General features: G+C 39.0%; 2 protein-coding genes across 3 annotated transcripts in view; both read right to left on the bottom strand.

Annotated features, from left to right (window-relative positions):
* Positions 1–2,105: 2,105 nt before the first annotated feature.
* Positions 2,106–23,859, bottom strand: part of LOC131316032 (potassium channel KAT3-like) — a 110,935-nt gene continuing 89,181 nt past the window's right edge. The window contains exon 13 of one of the 2 annotated variants that reach the window (XM_058345300.1): positions 2,106–2,971. In XM_058345300.1, the coding sequence (XP_058201283.1) occupies positions 2,964–2,971 (8 nt within the window). In that variant the 3' untranslated portion in view covers positions 2,106–2,963. Of the gene's footprint in view, positions 2,972–4,498; positions 4,550–23,859 lie in introns of those variants that run through there. The other variant, XR_009196976.1, reaches the window with a different exon arrangement.
* LOC131316131 (potassium channel KAT3-like) overlaps positions 3,141–23,859 on the bottom strand; it is a 34,732-nt gene continuing 14,013 nt past the window's right edge. The window contains exons 2-12 of the mRNA XM_058345408.1: positions 12,023–12,238; positions 10,821–10,982; positions 10,081–10,138; positions 9,621–9,938; positions 8,248–8,487; positions 7,385–7,483; positions 7,279–7,311; positions 6,109–6,294; positions 4,306–4,383; positions 3,566–3,635; positions 3,141–3,301 (exon numbers count right to left, since the gene is read on the bottom strand). Of these exons, the coding sequence (XP_058201391.1) occupies positions 3,141–3,301; positions 3,566–3,635; positions 4,306–4,383; positions 6,109–6,294; positions 7,279–7,311; positions 7,385–7,483; positions 8,248–8,487; positions 9,621–9,938; positions 10,081–10,138; positions 10,821–10,982; positions 12,023–12,238 (1,621 nt within the window). The remainder of the gene's footprint in view (positions 3,302–3,565; positions 3,636–4,305; positions 4,384–6,108; positions 6,295–7,278; positions 7,312–7,384; positions 7,484–8,247; positions 8,488–9,620; positions 9,939–10,080; positions 10,139–10,820; positions 10,983–12,022; positions 12,239–23,859) is intronic.

The raw sequence follows: 23,859 nt of genomic DNA, 5'->3' as shown, positions 1-23,859 counted from the left end.
GTCAAAATTGAAAATACATCTCATCCATTAATTGCGCGAATGGACCCGTGAAATTGTGCTCCGCCGTGAATAAATTTCTCTCATGGTAGTCCCGCAAAGAGTTTGGATTAAAAAATTGACTTATTTTTTTGTCCTTATTCAATTTTTTTTTGCATTTTTTTTGTTTTGTGTCATATTTTTGTGATTTATTAATTTGTTTTGATGAGAGGAATCAGAAAAGTAAAAAAATTTGATCGAAACTTATAATTTTTTGAATAAAGACAAAAAAAATCAATAAGACAAAAAATTACTTATTCTCGTCTTTTTGAAAAAATTTATGAGTTTCGATCATAATTTTTTTTTACTTTTCTAATTTTTCGATCATAATTTTTAGTTTATATATGTAATTGGGTTAATGGGCGGGTCGGGTTTGCTTTAAAATAAATGGGTCGGGTTGGGTATGGGTAATTAGACTCATAGTTAATGGGTCTAAATGGGTCAATGACCCATTAAAGACCCAACCCACTAACAACTTACCCAATTTGACCCAAACCCGCCCGTTTGCCACCCCTACTCTTTGGGCACTTGAAAATCCTATTTGGTCATAAAAATTCATATGTCGAATCCTGGTATATAATGTTTCTTTTTTCTTCCAATTTCTCTTAGCTTAAAAGCTTTTTGTTTCAAAATCCAAGGATGGTGATTTGAGCACTTTTTAAGACATATAAATCACCGGTTCTTATTTTTCAGAATTTTTCATTACATTTCATGGTACATAGTGCACCACTACAACAGTTAGGTGCAGACTCAATACATATTTTATTTTTCGCCATATGTACCGCAAATTTTTCATTTCTGTTTCTACAACTAAAAGATATTGTCATTGTTTTTTACGGGACTACAATGCAAAAATCTCCGATTCTAGCCTATTAAAATTGGGCCCCTCGAGTGAAGATTCACATGTGACGACGAGGATTATGGCCACACATGACTACGCTGCTCCTAAATATACTAAATCAGGTCACAATACTTTCAGTCCATAGTACATGCGCTTCGGATAACTTCAACCGATAAATGAATCCTTTATATTTGAAAAGTTGCGATGATGGAAATACAATAACCAATCTCAAAGAAATTTCCTACGAACGAGACGACAAGGAGTCTCTAACTCTACTTATTGTTTAATTCGCAAAAAAAATATAAAATAAAAAAAAAAAGACTCTACTTATTGTTTGGTTGGTACTTAGTTATATGTTTTTTTAACCAAAAAAAGGAAGAAAGATGCAATCTTCGTAAAAATGAATTAATTAATTCAAATATATGTGGACCATTTTCAACTGGTCATTAATTTGTGAAGAGTGATGTATATGGATATGGTGTCGTGCTTTTGGAGATGATGACAGTTTTACGAGTACTGGATATAATACCAGACAGCCAAATGGGCAACAAAGTCTTGTTGATTGGTCGAAGCCCCAACTCTCTACCAAAAGCAAGGTAAAATCAATGATGGATTCTGAGTTGCAAGGAGAGTACAGTTTAAACGCAACCATTACAAGTTTGCTCAACTTGCTCTCAAGTGCCTTGAACTAGAACCCCAAAACCGGCCTGATATGATAGAAGTTGTGGAGCACTTTTGAAATGCATTCGGGGGTGGGATTAGTGAGGTTTATTGCTCTAAGAAATGCATGTACGTAGGACAATTAAGGAGTTGCAAATACATAATAGTACTTTTGTTCTCCAGTCTCAAGGAGTACACTATTACCCCTTCATTTCACAGAATTTTTGGGTTTTTCTTGTAAGTCGTATCAGTACTAATTTTCTCCAAGTCCAAGAAGTAGACTATTACCCCTTCACTTTGCCCAATCGCTTGGTTTTTCTACGGCTTCCAAGTTGCTTCCTGTTAGGGAAAATGACGGCCAATGACGTGTTTTAATAATTAATACCCGTCAATGACATTTTCAGCATTAATAAATGTTCTCAGCATATCTTTGGTGGATATTAATTATCAAAACATATCTTGGATCGTCATTTTCCCTTCCTGTTAAGATCTTAGCCCAAAGTTCTAGTGGGCTTTATGTATATCTTGAGGGATGATTACTGGGGAACAACCCAAACCAGTTCTGTATCCGAATCTTGGGTTAGCCCCCAATACGTAAATTCCAGTGGTGTTGTGAAGGCTGACTAAGATTGACTATAGTTTTAACATGGAGGCCGTTAACTGATGAAATATGGTTCTTGGTTACATTTTACTAGTCTGGCTAATTTTATTTCCTGGTACAACAGAAATGAAAGTAGCATAGACCCTAGGCAGCACCCCTCGCGAAGGCCACACCCGCCATGTCGCAGCGAGCAGGTCAAGGATATCATCTGGGGCTGTCACAAGGGTGACTAGTTGTGTGTCTTGATCGGGGCTTCCTTCATCAGCTTCACTGCTGTTCGAGTGCGATTGTTTTTTTTCCATCCCTTGATTGAACTTTCCACAGGGAATTTGGTGAGAACTCCACTGGAATTATGGAGGAAATAGAGAAGTGTGAAGACAACGCTCTTGAGAGGAAGAAAACTCTAGAGGAACAGAAGGAAAATTTTCAGAAAGCCGCATTCACTGTCTTTTACATGCTCAACAGCAAGGATATCGGATAGAAACCGTAATAACCTCAACCATTGTCCTTTTGCTAGCATTTGGTGAGTAGATGTAATACATCGATGACATTGTTAAGAGTTCTCACACAAATGTCAGTAACTCGAATGTTCTTAATCGTGGCACTGGATAGCTGGTCTCATAATTATTTATTCCATTTTCTACTGCTCATGCGCATCATAGATTAATGTTGATCAAAGAAATTGGTTTTCTTCATGGTTGCTATGCACTCAAGTTTTTCTTTTAGTTCTCAAAAGATAAATAAGTGGTCGATCTCTCTTAGAGCTCCCAATTCTTCCACCTGAGAGCCATCTGCCGCGAGAATTGTGCATCCTCTTTTGCCAAACTACTTCTCTGCGTAAAAAAACAAGGTAAAGTTGTTGAGTGTTTTTGTTCCTCCACCTTCTAATACTTGATCACTTTAACCAATTACTGTATGGACGCTGCTTGTTCTCAAGTTAAACACAAAATTAGATTTAGTATTTTTTGCTATCAGTTCAGTGAGTATAGACATAAGAATTGCTTACCTGCTAAACTCGATCAGAAGGTCTTCCATTGAGTCAGGAAGATGGATAAGTTTTCCCATTTTATCACCATCATTTGTTTTATCATCCAGGCGATGCCCGTGTATTATGACCCTCCCAGGAACTATGCCTGATGATGGCGCGGAAGTTGGTGATGTTCCTGCAAATAATCGCATGAGTTTTCCCACATGAAATCGGCAAGTTACTTTAGCTTTTGCAGAATCTGTATCTCTGACTTAACTAATCCTTTAGGTGTTGACATAAAACTGTGACGTAGATTTAATGGGAAGTTAACGAAAACTTGAATGACTCCAACCCATTTAAAACATATTGCAAGCATACTCTATGAGATATTTACCTTCTTATTGCAAACATAATGCAGACGGGAAGGAAGTTTTGTACAGTCAGGCTTGAGCTTACTAACCTTCTATATTTGTGTCTCCACTACTATTTGATGCTTCATGATACTCTGCCCCCTCAATTGGTGCTATATTCTGCAGGAAAAAACATTATAAATGTCACTAGCTGTGGTTATAACTGGGAATGTCAGTGCTTAGATCTCTGTCAAAGGAGGGCAGGTTTATCCGTTTATGCTATTGCGAATTGAAACGACCTAAAGTTAAACGATCCATTGGATTTCTAAGTTTCATCCCTTAAAACAAAATTTTAACCAACATCGAAAAAAGATGTGGTAATTAAGGGATCAAATCTTTCTGCGATTTTGTTTTTTTTGCAGATATTCATTCATTGTACTTTACTAGGCTAACGCAGGATTTGTAGCTTTGGCGAAGCTGTTAGTTATACCAAAATCATGCATGATTTGGTTCTTAACAGTTAACAAAGAGGGAAAGCTTGTTCTTTTTGTTATGTTTAGCAACATTTTGGCTAGTTGCGCGTCTTAATTTCTTTCTGATCATTTTATGGTGTATGAGTGTATCTTGAAGTACAAGAATGAAACTTGATGGAATGAATGTGCACTTTTCTTTCTTTATTGCTTTCAGGCAGCGTACACATTTTAGGTTACTCACTCTCAAATATATGAAATTGCAGGCATTTTTTAGCTGTTGAGAGCCACTTTAGTTGAAGGCATGGGTAGACTCAGCCTCTGCTGTATTAGCTGATATATTTGCTATGCAATTCTAGATTAGGACGACAGTTTATTACCTCTGTATTGAAGTCATCTAACAACTCTGTTACAAATGGTATTTTTTCAAGCATCTCTTTCCTTAAGCCCTTCAAATACTGAAGCAAGGAATGCAGGAAGAGTCGGTCAGCGACTCAGCGCAAAAAAGTTCATTTGCATATGAAGCTAACTAGCGTTTTGTGCTTGTTCATTGCACGGGGACAAAAATTGGTTTTCTTAATTGTGGCACTGGATAGCTGGTCTCATAACTATTTACTCCATTTTCTACTGCTCATGCGCATCATAGATTAATGTTGATCAAAGAAATTGGTTTTCTTCGTGGTTGCTATGCACTCAAGTTTTTCTTTTAGTTCTCAAAAGATAAATAAGTGGTTGTTCTCTATTAGAGCTCCCAATGCTTCCACCTGAGAGCCATCTGCCGCGAGAATTGTGCACACGCAGCTCATGATGATGGAGGTCCAAGAAGCATTAAAATTGAAGTAATTTGAAGTGTCAAACAAAAATTTCCAAGACACTTTGTCATAGGCTTGTGATTTGTTGCTCAAGTTCATTAACTAAGTTCTTAGACTTGGTTAATCATGCATCTTCCATTATAGTTTCCGTGTCTTTTTTAATACGCTTGCACTCAAAAAAGTGGAAATTTGTCAAAGAGGTCTCTATTACACTGGGAAAAGGAAGCATACATGCTCCATTCCATTTTTTATATCTTCCGTTATAGTTTCATTTGTTAGGAAATCTTTTCTTCGTTCTTTTTCCATTCTAGCAGATTACCTTCCTATTTTTTCAATTCTTTACAACCTTATTTAACAGGTAATAATCTTAATTTCAATCTCACGTTTCTCTGTCTCACACATCTCACACAAAGTTGACAGGTTTGCTTCAAGATTGTAATCGTAAGTAGAGTGATTGAAATAAATAAATCAGTCAACTTTATTTTTTCTATTTTCTCATATATCAACCGGGCACAACGCTAATAATAAATTAGTTTGCAACTGTGAAAAATGTAGGATACACACAGAAAACAAACCAAATGTCAAATGAGTGATTTTATTATAAAAAACACAGCTCCCCACTTTCCAAAATCAATCTCTCTCTCTCTCTCTCTCTCTCTCTCTCTCTCTCTCTCTCTCTCTAAATCAAAAAAAAAAATCAAAATTTTGAGAATTTGGGGTTTGGAACAAGGTATGGATATTGTACTACGTATAATTATTGTCCAAATTCAGTATCCTACGCCTCTAATTTCGTTCCGGCTCAAATACCGGTTAGTACCAGTGATATGGGTCAGTAGGGTCGGTACCAGCCATTACCAGAGAGTACCAGACCAGTTTTATTTTATTTTCCTTCTAGTACCAGACAATTTCGGTTGTTGTCGGACGGTACCAGACAAATACCATACTACTTTTTATTATTATTTTTACTATACATGTAAATTATACTAATAAATTCTTCTTCTTCTTCTTCTTCTTTTTTTTTGGGGGGGGGGGGGGGGGCATAAACACATTTGTATAGAGTAGTTGATGAGCTTATCCATAATAGCATTTGGTTTTCTGGCCAATGCCATGAGTCAATCAAATATGGTTCCCCTACCCCCATCAAATTCAAGTAAACCATTCTCCATCGAATGGCCCGAAAATTTTCTTTTAATGACAAGTACGCGTATTGTTTCTTGAGTATTTTGGGAACCATATGGACAGCATTCTGGGAGAAGTCATACACTTTCAGTTTAATAAGAAACTTCTGGGATATGTCCTCATCACATTTATAGTTTATGGTAGGAGATATAGGTTTCGAAAAACTGTAAATGCTGTCAAAAGATTCCAGACCTGTATGAAGTTGGAGATAATTTTCTTCCCATCTGCATTATGTTGCTTTACCATTTGCTTGAAATGTTGATGGCTTATCCGGATCACCTGAGAAAGCCGCTTCGTTCTCACCGTAAAAGGCTGTGGGATATTGAGAATCACGCCTATTTCTCCTGCCATTTCCGCAGCCCCTAATTTTGACAAGAACTGGAAATCCAGTTTAAATGGTTAAAGAATGTAGGAAAATTGGAGGCTCTTTGTTTAGTGATCTGATCTGTGCTTTCAAATAACTTCAGAATTTTTTTAGCACAATTCATAGGTTCTACCTTGGAGACTAGCAGCACGAATATTACCTTATGCATCACTTGAGTTGAGGCAATACGTTATGCTTGAGTGAAGTCTACTTACTTCGAATTTATGATTCTTATTCCACTGTTCACTTTCTCTAGTTCATCTTGTAACTTTTTTGTTTCAAGCACTATCTAATCATTCAGATTGAAGTTCTTGTTTTTTCGTTTTTTCTGAACCTGGTTTACTTATGTTCTAATGCAGGTTGTTTTTTGACCTGATAAAGACAAGAAGACATTTTATTTTGGCTATATAATCTTGAAGTCATTTTCCACCTCGGTGCGTCATGTCACCTATACAGAAGGATTAGTCACAAGCCTGTTATACTTAATATTCAGTAGCATTTATTTCTGCAGATAGCCACCTCTATTTTTGAGACTTCTTTTCAAACAGGTCTAGTATGATCGTCTTGCGATTTCCTTATTCTTTTGCAATAGCCAACATGTGTTCTTTCGCAAGAGTAGTATTTATCCTACTAGACTGAAGCGTTGATTTTCCACTCGGTGATTCATTGCAGAAGTTCATTAACTAAGTTCTCATACTTGGTCAATTGTGCATCTTCCATTATTGTTTCCGCGTTCTAACATTTGTGCATTTGGATAAGCAGAAACTTGTCAAATAGACCTTCATTTCACTGGAGAAAGGAAAGGCATACCTGCTCCATTCCATTTTTGTTCACTAGGACTTGGTGATTTGTGGCCCAAGGTCATTAACTAAGTTCTTAGACTTGGTTATTTATGCATCTTCAATCATAGTTTCCGTGTCTTTTTTAACATGCTTGCACTCAGAAAAATGGAAACTTTGTCAAACAGGTCTCTATTACACTGGGAAAAGGAAGCATACCTGCTCCGTTCCATTTTTGTATATCAGCACATCCTGCATTTGAGACGACTGTTAGATTTGCATCTCGTTTTACTCATGATTACATGTGAAAGGAGAAGTACTATACCACTGCTCCGGATACCAGAACGTAGAAATCTGTTGGTATCTCATTCTGTAAAATAATATCGACTTTTGGTGGGAAAAACTCTGCTTTCATCTCAGACACCTGTGAGGAGAGAAGCCACAAGATACTGCTTATACGATAACGTGGAAGAGATTTCCAGTACAAACCTATAAAGACAGAATAGCACCTTCTTTAATGGTTTCATTATGCCATTGTGTCAAATTGAGCTCGGCATGGTTACTCTAGTCTCCTATTCGTAATACCCACCATCTTGAGTCATGTATCGTAAATAAGTGCTAGAGCAGCTGGGAATGGCTCTCTCCCCTTTTTCTGAAACTTATGCGGATTTGACTTCACTGCTTGACCCCTCTTTTGTAATAGTCGTTTATTGCAGGAGAAAGTTTTGAAAAAAGGATCCCTAAGGAACATTTTCTTGGCTAGAATGGACACATACCTAATCAATGGTTTGCCCATATAGAAAGGAGGCGGCACATGGAAGTTGTGTTGCTTGGAACTTGGATTTGTGGAGGTCCTGGAGGGAAAAGGAACAGGAAGGGAAGGGATGGGAGAACTGTGGATATCGTTGACGACCTTTACCGTTTCCTTGTTTTTTCCCTCCAAAAAATCCCTCTTTAAATCCAAGATCCAAATGCTGCGCAAGTGTGAGATGTGTGTCTCACTACCTTCAGTACCTTGTAGTATCACTGTCCTATTATGGTTTTGCATATGTAAGGTGTCGATATCTTTATTGCTAATGCCATTTAGTTTTTTTTTCTGTTCTCGATCGTATAACTACAATGAGACTGGAACATGATACATGATGTGAGGTGAGGGAGAGGGAGAGGGAACGCAAAAAATGTGATTACCAGCTGGGTGATGAGGTCGTCAGAAACTCCTTTGAAGAGATACGTAGTTTCCACGGTTTCATGGAAAAGATGCTGAGCTATACTTGATCTAATCGCCTTGGGTAAGTCTTCAAGCACTTCTTCCTGTTGTAATTCTGCTGTCTTAAACTTGAGTTGCATATGAGCCAGCATTTGCTCTTTCAAACCATCTGGAAGCCGATTCTTGCTCGCGTATCGTAATATCTCATTGATGGCGTCCCTCTGTGAAGTCATCGTTAGATAATAGTCTATTCTAGTACTCCCTCCACCCCTCTATGTTGGTCCATTTTGGGAAACGCAACATTTAAGTAGATACACTTTGTGAAGTGTAAATTTTCCACGTTATCCTTCAACATTTCCAGTCATTTAAGTGTTTTGAGATGTGATATCCACGAGAGAAGGGCAAAATAGTAATATCATCAAATTTTGATCCTTCACTTTTCAAAGTGGACATTCTTTATGGGACAGGCAAAAGTGAAAAAATTGTACGAAGAGGGACGGAGGGAAGTATACTTGTGAAAAGTTGACGATTCTGGTCACTTTGATTCCCCCTCCAAAGAAAAAAAGACAATTTGCGACTGCAGTTTTGCGGCATTTCCATTGATTTGGGCATACAGGTTTCTAAAGGCTCTTGCTATGCCAAAATAACATGTAGCAGACACCTCTACCCCACCCCCCCCCCCCACAAAAAAAAAAAAAAGATGTAGCAATATGAACAAAGATTCAACCAGTTACTGGAAGATATCTGTACATTTATGGTTTAGTTGGAGATTTTGACTTCCTCTCATGACATTATAATAGCATTAAGGCTGTGTTTGGATCCTTTTTCATGGATGGATTTGTGTCGTGAAAACAATAGAAAGGAACGAAACATTGGATATGGTTGAAAACTTATCTTGTACTTCTTGTTTTCGGTACACAAAGCACTTCTATAATCCAAGATCTAAATAGAACCTAAGTACTAGGCTAGTAGGTTTTATCAAAATTCATAGAACTTGGGTATTCACATTGCAAAAACTTGAACTAGTCCTAACCGTAGGAATTGGTCCAAATCAAAGATTGTTCTAGAGCTCTCAATGTTAGGAACATGGTGTTGTTCAGCTCAGCATTTCCTTGAATGAAACTGCAAAATGTCGATGCCATTTGTGTAGTCTTTGACAAGTGAAAACCAGGATAGTAGAGGATTATTTAAGCCGAAAAATCTTGGGCAGAAAATTGAAGTATAGTAGACAATTGTTCAGTTGATTCAACCGCTAATTATTTTTTTTTTGTTTGTTTCCGGTTGTTCACATTGTTCAAAGTTCATTTAGCCATAAGGCTCATATGTTCATGACAAGAGCTGTAGAAGAATTTACCATAGCAAAGGTTCTGACTGCGCTGTGGACAATGAGATTCGTCATATTTCCGATCAGATACGCTGTTAGGCCGATGTTGAATAACATGTAGAAGATATTGAAAACCTTCTCTCCTGTATTCTCTGCATGCAAGTCCCCGTATCCAACTGTTGTGAGGGTGACAATTGACCAATACATGGAATAGGTGTATCCCATCCAGATGTTTTTGTGTTCAAAATCATGAACTTGAGCTCCAATCCATGTGTCATCGGATGTTTTATGATGGACGGCCATCCAGTAATAGAAACAACCTGCCGAGTGTACTGCGAATAGAGTCACCTGTGGAGAGTTAGAACAACGGGTTATGAAACAACCGACTCTGAATTCGATAGTGGACACTTGACAGTTGAGAGTTTAACGATTAACACTAGAAAAGTGGTAACTTGAAGAGACAGTTATGAGGAAATTAACTCGTACTTACACATATTAGCTTGCAATATCTTATCCAGAAGTAGCTGAAGCGCGTGTCTTTCTCTAACCTGGATAAAACAATTTCTAACTAGATGAAATATGTTGTCTGAAGCTCATGTATCATCTTTATGCAATGTTTTTTGTTTGTTTGTGCATATGCATTTGTTATCTACTCTTCCATTGCATTATGGTTTTTTTTTTCCATTTAGCTTGTGTTGAGTAATTGGGTCATGGATTTATGGAGGGATTCGCAGGACCGTGTAATGATAGCAATTCATGAGACTAAGATTTTTCCGTCTTTTCCCTCAGCGAATCCAAGATACACCTTAACGTGGAACTGTGATAGGGTTACCGCAAAGTCTCAGATCGTAGAACAAGAATACCCAGTGTACATTGATCTTGCGTAACTTGTTTTTGGGAGTGAAATAGATTTTTCATCCGCATCCTTCTTTGTTTGGTTGTGGGCTCTTATTTCTGTTCTTGTAGACTTTGAAACTTGATTATTTTAGTTATCTTTCAATTCTGGAATTCACAACTGAATCAATTAGCGTTACTGGTATTCCATTTTTAGTCTGGTTCTGCTGCATAATTGTCAAGATACAAGAATGCACATGACATCGGACGGTATTAACTGCAGGTATATGGGTTTTTTGAATTCTAAACTCAAGGGAGAAGGTATACAGATGTTTTTCAATTTTTGGAGCTCAATGTATTGACATGCTAATTTAGATAATAAAAAAGAAAGTGTACCTTGTGAAGAGTTCACTAACACGTCGGAGTCGCCATAGCCGGAGCAAGTTGAGGAAGCCAAACGCTTCGCCTTTGTGCATTTTTCCGGTGAAGAGCAGGTATATGGCCTGGAATGGCAGAGTTGAGGCTATGTCCATTGGGAACCATAGGTTTGTTACATACCTGGACAAGGAATCAAAAGTTTTTTCAGAATAGATAAAGCATTATTGATATGATGACAATAGAGACTTCAGAGGTCCTATAGTGGAAAAAAATATAAGGAATCATTTTGTCGTCGGGCGTCCTTTTGTCCTATAGGTTTGTTACCATACACTTAGAGGCCGTGACCTAGCGCGATGGCAAGTGTTCAGTCTCAGTGGCGCGTGATTCTTTTCCACTAGAAATGCATGTTCCCTGTGAAAATACACTCAAAACCACAGTAAGTTTAGTTTGAGATTCCACCATTGCTATGGTTTTTTTGATCCTCACCATTGCTATGGTTGGCACTGCATTTTGGGGGGCAAAGGATCCTTGACCTTCCAATGATTTGGCCCGTGTTCAGGTTAATGGAATTGGCCTCTCTAAGTGACGTGAGAGTGAAATATACGTAGATCAACGATGTAACATATACAGAGAGAGTACACAAAAAAGGACGAGACTTATATTCTAGATATAATCCGTATCATACCATAGTTTGAATCACCTTAGAGCAACTACAACAGGCAAGGAAAATGAGGTCTGTGTGCTATTTTGGCTTGAAGAGCACAATTTTCGCATTTCCAACGGGTTAGCCAAATGGCCTAGGCATGTTACCTATTTGCATTTTGACTAGCTACATATAGTTGGTCATTGAAGGCTACGTAAATTTTGTTAACCAATTAGAATGTGCCGCATCATCAATTATCTCGCTGCACTGCATATATTTATTTACTTTTTTGTGTAATTTAACTAGGCAAAATACCTAGTAGTGTTTTGAGTACGCATAAAAAATGAGTAGATGAAAATTTGTACTTTTTTTGTACTTTTACTAAGCTAAAACGACGATCATTGGAGATGCTCTCACACACCTTGTTCTGTTCCTAATAGTTTGGTATCCTGCTCATGAAGGTTATAAGAACTGCTAGACTTAACTCTCTCTCTCTCTCTCTCTCTCTCTCTCAAACACACACACAGAGCGAGAGGATCAGAGGACTGAAAGAGCAAATAAAGAAGTAAGAAGATACCGCATTGCTATTTTCTCATGGTTATCTACAAGGAGATAGGTTGATTTGTCCAAGTAAGCAACGAAGAAGGTCAGAACAATGTCGATCGCAAAGAAGGCATCCACAGCTAAATCAACCGGCAATAGCGACCCAGTCGCCACCTTCTTGAAGGCTAGCTCGAATGGAGATGACCATGCCGAGTATACCACCAGCACCACCAGAAATGTTTGCCACCACCTGCATAAAACGTATTCGTGTCCATATACAATTTCAATACACACATATTTGTGAGGTTACAAATTTAGTGCTAGATACATGCATTGCTCAATCCGAGCATACTAGCCAATGCAAAGTTTGAGCCAAGAAAAATGTCTATGATTGAGCCACAGGATGAGAATTTCGAGCATTCGTCTTGGTTTCAATTGGAATCCTAGCTAGAATTTCTCCCTTGCGGCAGAGTCTGCATACCTACGTGGGATATTTTGTTGTTCGGGGTTGAATGTCTCCGTTATGCTCGTAATTTCGCTCATTCTTAACAACGTTTTCATTGTTTTTTCTTTCTCAGAAATGTTATTTATCCATTAAATTGTACTACACTTTAGGACTTATAAGCATATTTGAGTTACGCAATTCGGGATTCAAGGACTGTCCTCATGCCTGGCCACAGGAAGAGCTTATCGATCCATAACTCCTGTAGGTGAGGAGCAAACTCAGCACGTACAGTCCTATGTAGTTTAGCTTGGGCAATCAACGCTGGGCTTCTTAGTTTAGTGTGGGATGAGTTAACCGCGCATAGACTACCAGAATTCCCATGCATTTGAACATTTTTTTTTTTTTTTTGAAAAGAGTCATTCATTCAACACAAGCCCATCGAGCAAACAAATTCCAAAAGAAATACGGGAAAAAACCAAAGCAACCTAAACATCGATCTCAGACACATACTGGCGAAGTAGGTCCCGCGATAACGCGGGTACATAAGAACCAATCTCAATCTAGGTAACAGAGGATCTAAAGAGATACACAGCTCAAACCCTAAACAAATAAGCATCGCTAAAATCAGAAGGCAAACAACAACAAATCAACTAAAATCTAACAGGTCTCATGGGCAAAACCACAAGGGTCACTGGCCTGAACAAGATAAGAATCGAATACCACCGGACCACGGCGACCGAAGACCAGTCTTCTTCCAGTTGAAACTGCTACGCAGCCCAAACAAACACCACCGGACCACCACCAATCCCAATAGCCCCACCAAAACCCACCAGCCCCAAAACAGACATCCAAAGAAACAAAGACCACCAACACCGGACATTCCTCAATAGGCGCAGGGTTATTTGCCCACCACCATCACCCACCAAATCTGGAACACCCAAACTGGTATAGAACCAGACAGGAGAAACTCGCTGGTAGAAAGAAAACGGAAAAAGCAGAAGAAAAAACGGAAAAACCCCCTTACACCAACCGCACACCTTATTAAGCTCGTCACCGGACTGGGAACAATAGATTTGGAGACGATGGAAGAGGAATGGACCAGAGGAGCCACCTTCCGCCCCGGCCTGAGGAACCCTCGACGTCCTACCAGACGGCTGCCAAAAACCTAGCAGTCATGGAGAAAAACACAACGAAGAGAGAGAGGAGAGGCAAGCGAGGGTGGGTGGAGGCAGCGACCTCCCCCTCCAAATGGCAACTGGATTAAGGGCTTTTTGAGAGAGGATTTTTCTAGTGCATTTGAACAATTTGAAAAGAGGGAATTTGACTGAAATTGATGTTTCGATTAGGCTGCGTTCTTATGAAAAAAAGAGTCATTTTTGGCATAAAAAGTGGTTATTTCTCAAAATACTTTGGTAAAAGCAAAAAAAAAATTTATTTTTCCGATTCCTCTCTTCGAGATGAATCAATAACCTACAAAAATTTGACGCAAAACTAACAAATGTGAAAAAAATTCAAATAAAGACAAAATTCTCAAATTTAAATTATAAGTTCATAACAACGCAGCCTAAGAAAACAAAATGCGGTTGGTGGGTTCGGATGAAATCTTTTGGCAGAAAAAGATTTCATTCATTTTCAATCTCAAACTGTGTAATTCAGGAATACATGTGATGACGCCTCATGCGATTTTATGACATACAAGTTTCTTCAAGTGAAAAATTGTGGCTGTAACACATATTTGGTTAACTGTGCCAAAAACCATTTCCATTAGATGAGTTTTCAAGCAACCTTACTACGGACACCGACCAATGGTACACTGACCGTCACGCGGGGCTCACTTCAGGTCCCTCACGAATGATTCGAGTCGTTCAATTATTTTTAAAAAAAACCCTGAGTGGGCCCGAGAAAAATCAACTCAATCCGATTTGTGTAGATGATCCATCTAATCTTCCATTTTTCAATCAAATTACAGGATCCACTCGGGTTTTTTTTTAAAAAAAAAAAACTATTATTAAACGGCTCATATCATTCGTGAGGGACTAGAAGTGGGCCAACATCACGATTGGTGCACACTTGGTCGGTGCTTTAGGATTTCCGGTTTTCAAAGGCTAGTTGTCATTTTCTATTAGGCTTTGTGCCTTTACATGAACTTGACTAATCATGCCTTGACCACAAGCCAACCTCTTGGAGTAATTTTTATTAGATTATAAGTTCTGTCCGGATGAGGTGGAAATTATGGGGTTTCTGCCACTCTCTATTGTAGGCCCTACTGAGCATTCATTGTAGTAATTTTAACCTTTCATCTTGCAGGACCCGCAAAGTAATATATTCACACAAAAAATCAGCTTGATCGGACATCAATAGTTATATCAAAAATTGAATTTTGGTTTATGAAAGGGACGTCTTGATTCTATCACTAGGTTTTAAGTTAAACTATCAATGACCGTCAAAGGGACGTCCTGATTCCGTCACTAGTTTTTAAGTTAAACTATCAATAACCGTCTATTAATAAATCAAAATTTAATTATTGATATAGCGCGCTATTGATGTCCGATCAACCTAATTTTTTGCGTAGATAATACTATTTTGGCCCTTACAAGATGAGCGGTTTAGATTATTATACCACAATGGGTGGCAGAAACCATGGTGTTTCCACCTCGTTAATGATACGGTTCCTGACCCAAGATCCCGATTGGGATCCCGATGCCCCACCGGGCACATTCGGGCCACCGGACGGCCGATCTAAGCCATCCAAAAAGTCTAAAAAAATCAAGTGGGCCCACGCGAGAATCAACGGCATCCGATGTGTGTAGGTGTTTGATCCAAACACCCCATGTGTTTTGTGTGTGTGTGTGTGTATATATATATATAGGCCCACTCGTTTTTTTTTTTTAAATTTTTGGACGACTCGAATCGGCCGTCCGATGGCCCTAATGTGCCCGACAAGATGTCCGGATCCCAATCGGAAACCCTTTTGATCGAGAACTGTAGCACCTCTCGTTTCCACCTGATCCGGAAATAATTCAAATACTGTACTCTGTCCCTAGAAGTGCCTTGCGTACTTACTACTTAACGAATAATGAACAATCACTTATCACATCAAAGTTTGTTAACAAATGCTCTTAGGGTTCTCGTTTGAAGTTCCCCTAAATCTTTGGTCTGATATTTTTTATTTTTTATAATTTTTTATTTAGTTTTTTTGCCAAATTTTGAAATTAATTATTCATCTAGACGAAAGGAAGAAGAAAAGTAGACCGAAGTTATAATTCATATAAGACGACAATATAAACAAAAACAAAAAATACAAATTGTTTGTTATTTTTTTCTTCTTTTGTATTTTTTTTTTGTTTTTGGTCATAATTTTTTACTTTTTAAACTCCTCTCATTAACTAACTAGGGCTAACTCAGTTGGCCAAGACTCTTGCATCTCACTAGGTGGTCAGGAGTTTAAATTTTTTCACTTGCATGTGGGTGTTCTTTTCTTTGTATTTGTTGAGGTTATTTCTCTTTTTAATGACGCTTGTAATTGAGTTGAGCTTATAGTGATTGTAATATCTTTGATGGGCTTATTTATCATGTTGGTTCAGTTATTGAGCTTGGTTAACTCGTGGATTCTCACATAATAGATGTAGTGTCCCATGATTTGTACTTTGTACTTCATACATGATGTAATGATCTCTCCTAGCAACTGGCAAAAAAAAAAAAAACTCCTCTTGTCAAAATGGATGACTAATCCAAAAAATAAAACGTTAATCTAAAAAACATTCAAAAAAGATGAACAAAAAACTAGAAATCTAGAAAAAAAGAAAAAGAAAAAAAAGACTCAAAGGCCTAGTTACAGATATCGTTTCGCAAAATGGTTTAAGCCAGTAAAACCGATTTAGATTTGTTGGGTATAGGATAACCGTCATCTATAAAATGTGTGAATTTCACACCAATGCTTGATACGGGAGAATTTCGAAACACCACGTGACAGTGCTGGTGAGAAAAACTCTGGAGAATAATCGACTCCCACCTCACGGCACCACAGGTCTCTCAACCAAATTATTGAGACAAATAAATACTCGTACCTGGTAGTAATCACTACCGTCGAGAATTGCAGCGGCCATGAACCACTCTTTTAAGGTTGAGTTTTGCTAAGGGATTTATGGGCTTTTTGGATTATTTTTTTTTCATTTTGTTCTTATTTAAATTTTTTTCATATTTGTTTGTCTTGCGTTTGGCTTTATCTTGAATATTTGCAAAAATATTTGAGTAAAAATCATAATTTTTTAGTTTTTCGATTCCTCTCGCTGAGAAAAAATCAATATGATTGTACTTTCAATCATTTACGTAGCGACAAAAATCATGCAGTAGAGACATTATCGATTATTCACTTTTCTTTGGTGGTTAGGAGACAAAGAGTGACACTTGTAGTATTGTGGTAATTTTTTATTTGCGAAAAGTACCACATGGTACTCCAGGAGTACCCCAATACTTTGCAGAAGTATAAGGTTCGTTCCTTTTTAAAAAACAAATTTATAGTGGCTCGTTAATAAATGTTTGATTCTCTGAGTTTTGGACATGAAAAAAAAGTTATTGAGAAATAACTTTTAAGCATAGACTTTTATATGGTAATTTGCATCTATTATTTGCGAGGTAGAGTTATAAGGGTTGCAAAATGATATTTACTCTAGTCAGAAGACTTGCGAGTGCGATGTTAAATGTCATAAAAAATTTAATTGAAGTCTTTTCTAACACCAATTAATTTTAGGAGAGATGTTGAAAAAGCGGTTTGACATATTCCACATATAAGGACAACAAAAAATCTATATTACATTACACAACGATTTTGCAAAATATCTGTCTCACAATTGTCCTTCGTTGTAGGTTGAAGGGTTGTGATTGAATTGTGTTATAATCCTTCGTTCAATTCTAGAGCCCAGATTCTCTCCTAATGAGTTTTGGTAGTGGGGAGTCCATTATGGCTCTCTTTTTGGACAAAATTGAGTGTTGCTTATTTCCAAGGGTGAAGATTGATTCTCTCGGATGGAATTAATGATGGATTGAAGAATATCAGTTTTGGTTTTCCAATTTAAGACGATTTCTCTCTTTTAGTATTTCAAATTCAAACGAGGTTCCACTAATAAGAATTGGGTTAGCCCACAAACGACTCTCTCCGGAAGGAAGGAAGGAAAATGAAGTGCGGAAACTCCTCCAGTGGATATAAAAGCAAAAAAAATGAACCAAAGCAAAAATTGGAGAGATTCGGTCGCCCGACATTAATTTAATTCATGGATTAGTATTTGGGATGTTTTTGGTGTGTTATTTTAACAAAGTGGTCTAGCAAACTTTAATTGTTACTGGTTTTGTAGATGTAGTTGTTAGTTTGTGTAACGACCCTGATTTTTGGTAAATAAAAATTTCGTCAAATATTTGATTTTTATTTTTATTACGTGGAGTTGCTTTTAAAATTCCCTTTTAATTCCTAATAATCCGTCATAATTAGATTTAAGCCCTTAAAAATATTTTCTTGACTAAGAGTCCTACGTGGCTAGTACAGTTAGCTTCCAACCGACTAGTTGGACAAACCAAACTACCATTTCTCCTAGTTACACTTTCCGAACCCTAATTGGACCTTTTTGACCGTCTTGGAGCCTTTTGAACCCCCCGAACCCTAATTGAACCCTTAGACTTTTAGGGGTAATCATTATACCCCATGACAAGTCATTTCAAACCCTAATTATTACCAATATTCCTTTACCCCTTGGTCCATAATTGTTAGGGGAATTTTTATCCCTTGGTTAATAGACCTTTGACTTGCCAATAAGCATGACAAGACAAGTCATGCAAAAAATCTCATCATTTTGCTTCCAAAGGAAGCAAAGCTAGCTTTGCCATGCATGCATACCTATGTTCTAGCCTTAAACCTAATAATCTTGGACTTACTTTCCTAGACACACGCATATATACTCTTATATATATATATATATATATATATATATATATATATATATATATATATATATATATGTACCAAGGAGGGAGAGAGAGACCGAATGGGAGAAGGAGGTGGAGTGTGTGATTGTGTTTTATTCTCTTTTACAAGCTACCTATTAGCCTTAAGCCTATTTGCTACTTGACAACCCATGACTAGACTACTTTAAGTATAATCCTAGGCTTTTATATTGTTCTTTTTTACAAGGTAACTCTTCCTAGGACAAGACTTGACTACAATCCTTCATTATGACCTAGGATATGGCCTAAAATAGAAATGACAAGTCATGGAAGGCTATGACTTGATTGAAAGGCTTGAAATGACAAGACAATGGGGCAAAATTCATGGGAGAGAGAGAGAGAGATATGGCCGGCTATGGAGGGAGAGAAGGAGGCCAAGTTTTGGCTATAAATAGCACCCCATGTTTGCCATTCAACTCACACCTTCACCTAGCAACTTCTCTCTCTAAGAAAGTCTTGTGTTCTTACTTGTTCTTGCTTAGTTCTTCCTTGTTCTTGAAGTTCTTCTTAAGTTCTTTAAGAAACTCATCCTAAAACACCTTTTCGATCCATAAAGTCTAGTAGTTTTAGTCAAGATCAAGTTTCGAGAGAAACCTTTCTCTTTCGAAGCTTTCGGAAGCATACCGTAAGAAATTACTCCGTCTGACGTACCATTCCCCCTCCGTAGTTGCCACTACCGCCAAGAAGAAAGGTAGAATCCCTAGTCTACTAACTCTATGTATAGTATAGAATCATATATTGAAAAGTAGAATGTCCGTAAGTTCAAAGTACAACTTTCTTGATCGTTTTCTTTAGAATATATAAGGTTATCTTTCGTTTATATCGTTTGAAATGCATGATAGTTGACGAACTTATTTTCACTAATGGAGGTATAAGCACGTTAGAACAATCGATTGGTAACTCCGAATAAACATATGTTGCTTAGAATTTCTCAAAAAGTAAGATAGAACGATTTTCGAAAGATAAGATTTTAACGCTTGATTTGAAGTATTCATATTTTGATCTTTTCGAGCATGCTTAGTAATATTGAGTTGAATGATCTTGCTAGTGTAGTTTCAATGAATGATTTATGCTTATTTTTGTGAAAAATCCTACCGTGGAGTCTATGCAGGAAAACGTGACACGGAAATTGATACGCACCTAAGATTGCTTGATCGTGGTGCTTAAGTCCGTTAGTTAGAAGTGCTTTTAGCTATTATTGTCGTTTTTAGTCAATATTGCTCGTAAGGTAGTTTGTTGAGTGTTTCAGGCAAAACGCTCTTAAAAGGCGTATTTTGAGTGCAAAGTCAACCCCCAAGTTAATTCAAGAATCATCGCTCGGTGGAACTTGTGCCAAAGTGACCAAAGAACGAAGGCGAGGAGCATCGGGCAAGCCAACGGTCGGCGTGTGTCAAGATTGGGAGGCTGGCTTGAAGAACCAGAGATAAGCATTCCGTATCGATACGGATTTAAGGCGTATCGATACGCGTTTGTTACCTTTCCAAGCAGAGCTTCCCGTATCGATACGGCCATAATCTGTATCGATACGGAATTGTTACGGGAGATTGGCCTTTTCAGCTTAACGATGTGGTAGCGATACTTTGCTTATTCTGTATCGATACGGAGAGCCTTCGGCCAGATATTTTGCTACTTTTTGGGCTTTCCATTTATGGAATACTTGCCTTTTATAGTATGTTTTTAGATATTTGAGGAGAGAGAAACCCATTGTGTATAAATAGGGGTCTCCTCTCTCCCTTTTGTATCTAGGTCTTTAATAGCTTTTATTTTTCCTCCATTAATGGTCTTTTAAGCTTTTCAAGTTATTTCCTTAAGAACTCAAGTAAGTAATTCTCGTTTGTTAATTTCTCGTTTATTAAAGTTGTCCCTACGGACTAGATCTTTTATAATATCAAGTTTGTTTTCGTTTTTATCGGTTAAAAGTCATGTCTTGGTTTTATGCTTTCTTTCATGCTTTAGCTATGTGTGAGTAGTTGATAGGCCAAGTCTCGGGGTAATCTTTCCCGAGTACTTAGGTGGTTATTTGGTTCTCAAACCTTCGGGCTTTAAATCTTGGTTTTTGGAATCGGATTAACCTAGCCTTTTTGGTCTAAGCTAGGCGTGTTAACTCCTTGGTATGAAGTTTAGTCAAGCGGTCTTGGCAAGCGACATATTGAGGGCTCGTGGCCCCCTACGTGTTAGATACATTAGCAAAAAATAGTTTGATTTAATTCCGGTTAATCACATCTTTTGATAAACGTAGTCATTAAAGCTAAATTCTCCGGGCGTGAGCACGCGGTCGTGGCTCTCGCCTGAGTTATATTGAGAACCGGTAACATCCTTTGTCAAGGGTTAGACGATCCCTAGACTTGCCTCCTTTAAGTTAATCGAGCGTTTTCCAGTCTTTTGCCTTGGTAATTTTCCACCGTTAGAAGCAAAACTAAGTTAGCCGTCTTAAACGCCACAATCCACCATACAAAACCTACAATCCAAGTAAGCTATATTCGAATTCTCTGTGGGTACAATCCCGGACTTCCGGATATTATGCTACCGACGATCTAGCCCTACGCTTGGGGTTTTCAACCTTATATTTGAAGGCGAGGTTTGAAGGCGAAGCATTGTACCTCTAACTGAGCCACCAATTCGACTTGAGGTTTAACGAAGCTAGTCGAGCATCAATTGTCTTTTTACTTTCTATTTATTATTGCTTATATAGCTGTGGTGGTGGCATAACCCCACAAAACTGTTTGTGAACGAGGCGGCGGCATAGCCCCTCTAGTCTGCTTTATTGGACTATGCAGGTTGTATGCTCAATATCTATCGTAGCCCTTTATCGAATCGGCTACATCGATCTGCATCTCGCGAGCTATCACCTCCATTAAGCCCAATGGCAGATCAACCAGCAGCTCGCACTTTGCGCGAGTATTTAACGCCAGAAAGAGGTCCACATGTCTCCCCCATAACCATTCCCACGTGCACTGCCGCCAATGCATTTGCTTTCAAGCCAGAGTACCATTGGGTTATCCCAGAGTTTCGGGGGCGTGAATTGGAGGATCCTTATGCCCACATTCGGGAATTCGAAACTATCGTTAGCACCTTTGTGACCGGACTGGGTCAGCTAGATCAAGCTCGCCTGAAGCTATTTCCCTTTTCGCTCAAGGACAAGGCTAAGCAGTAGTTCCATTCTTTGAAGCCCCGCTCCTTGCTCACATGGGGGGAACTACAAGATGTGTTCACCACCAAGTTCTTCCCGGTCAGCCGAACCAAGCTCCTCATGGATCAAATTCAGAATTTCAAGCAAAAAGATGGGGAGGTTTTCTACAAGTATTGGGAGCGTTACAAGGATTTGCTTGCAGCTGTCCCACACCACAATTTTCCCATGTATCTTGTGATCAACTATTTCTATTTGGTTTGTGATCGGGAGTCTAAGCAGCTTTTGGATACTATGGGGAGCGGTGACTTTATGGGAAAGGACCCCGACGCCGCTTGGGAATTCTTAGATGCTTTGGCCGAAAGAGCTCAAACTTGGCAATACATTGATCCGGGTGACCAAGCTATGAGAAATCAAGGACCGGGAGGCTCCGGTAAGTTTTCAGTGAATGAGCAGAACGGTCTTGAGACGCGGTTGGATGAGCTATCGTTAAAGTTGGACAGAATGAAGCTAGATTCGGTCCAAGCAAAAGAAGCGAAAGAAGCGACAGAAGTGAAAGATGTGAAAGAGGTTTGCCAAGTGGAAGAAGTTTATGTCATTTGCGAGACTACGGGTCATTCGACCGACAACTGTCATACCATCCCCACCCTTCGACAACACTATAATCAACTCCCTGAAGAAGTATGTGCACTGAATCAACGTTGGGATCCATATTCCAACACTTATAATCCGGGGTTGAGATCTAATCCGGCTTTCCGTTGGAGTAACCAGAATGAGGCCGGCTCGTCAACTTCTCAAGGTCCTCCTCCTTCTCAGAATCAAACATGGCGCCAATCTCAGTTTCAGGGTCAGCCACGTTTTCCTCCGGCACAATCTCAAGGCCCGCCAGGATTCATACCACCGAGCCAATTCCAAGGGCAAAATCAATTTCAGCAGCAACCAGCCCCACCTCCACGACATTCTCTGGAGGATACTCTGAATGCATTCTGTCAAATGCAAACGACCACTAATGAGCAAACTACCCAAGCGATGAACGACATAAGGAATCAAGTGGGTAAATTAACAACGGCTATCGGTGTTTTGCAACAAGAGAAAGGAAAACTACCTACCCAACCTCAACCAAACCCTCAAGGCCAACATTTTGCACAAGGCTCTTCGGTGACTTTCCCCGAGCAAGCAAAGGCCATAATATCGTTGAGAAGTGGGAAGACGGTTGATAATGCTCAAGTGGAGCCGCCGGTTGCGCAAATCTTGTTACCTTTTCCGGCACTATTGAAGCCCACAGTGCCAAATGGGGAATCTCCCAAACCGGTTCTTACAGAAGAAGAAAAGGGAAAAGCCAAAGAAGTCGAGGTTCGCCCGCTTTCACCGTTCCCGTTCCATATCCTAACCGACTTAAGTCGCCTGCCAAGCCGAATTGGAACAGTGATATCTATGAAGTTCTTAAGAAAGTGACGGTTAACCTTCCTTTGCTTGACGCTATTAAACAGATTCCATCATACACCAAATTTTTGAAAGAGTTGTGCACTCACAAACGGCAACTCCAAGTGCAGAAGAAGGTGTTCTTGACTGAACAAGTGAGCTCACTCTTCCAGTCAACCCTTCCGCCCAAGTATAATGATCCGGGCTGTCCTACGATATCCATCACCATCGGGGGTAAAGTTTGTGAAAAGGCTCTTCTCGATTTGGGGGCAAGTGTAAACCTCCTACCGTTCTCGGTCTATGAACAACTTGGTTTGGGAGAGATGAAGCCAACTCGGGTGACTTTACAACTGGCAGATCGGAGTATCCGAGTTCCCAAAGGGGTGGTCGAAGATGTTCTTGTTCAAGTTGACCAGTTCGTGTACCCAGTCGACTTCGTGGTTCTTGATACGTGCTCGGTACCGGCAGCTCAATCGTCCGTTCCAATCATTCTTGGCCGGCCATTTTTGGCAACATCTGACGCCGTCATTCATTGCCGGGATGGCCGCCTTAACATGAGTTTTGGCAACATGAAGATGCAAGTCAACATGTTCCATATCGGTAGCCAGTTGGGCGATGACGAGGATGTGTGCGGAGTAAGCATGGTCGATTCACTTGTTCAATACCACGTCACTACGCTTATTTGCAAAGATCAGTTGGAACTCGCACTGACTTCTGCCGAGGCCGATTTTCTTGAAGCCCCTGAGGTTGCGTACTTGTGCTCTTTGTTAGATGAGGAGGAGATGTGTGGTATAACCCCGTGGGTCCCAAAATTTGAGGAGCTGCCTTTTATTGAGAAGCGAGCCGTTCCGTCTAGCATGGAACCCCCAGTGCTTGAGTTGAA

This window comes from Rhododendron vialii, chromosome 2a, assembly GCF_030253575.1.
Source record: "Rhododendron vialii isolate Sample 1 chromosome 2a, ASM3025357v1".
Taxonomy (NCBI): domain Eukaryota; kingdom Viridiplantae; phylum Streptophyta; class Magnoliopsida; order Ericales; family Ericaceae; genus Rhododendron; species Rhododendron vialii.
The sequence above is the reverse complement of the archived record's forward strand: the minus strand, read 5'-3'. Positions and strand labels throughout refer to the sequence as shown.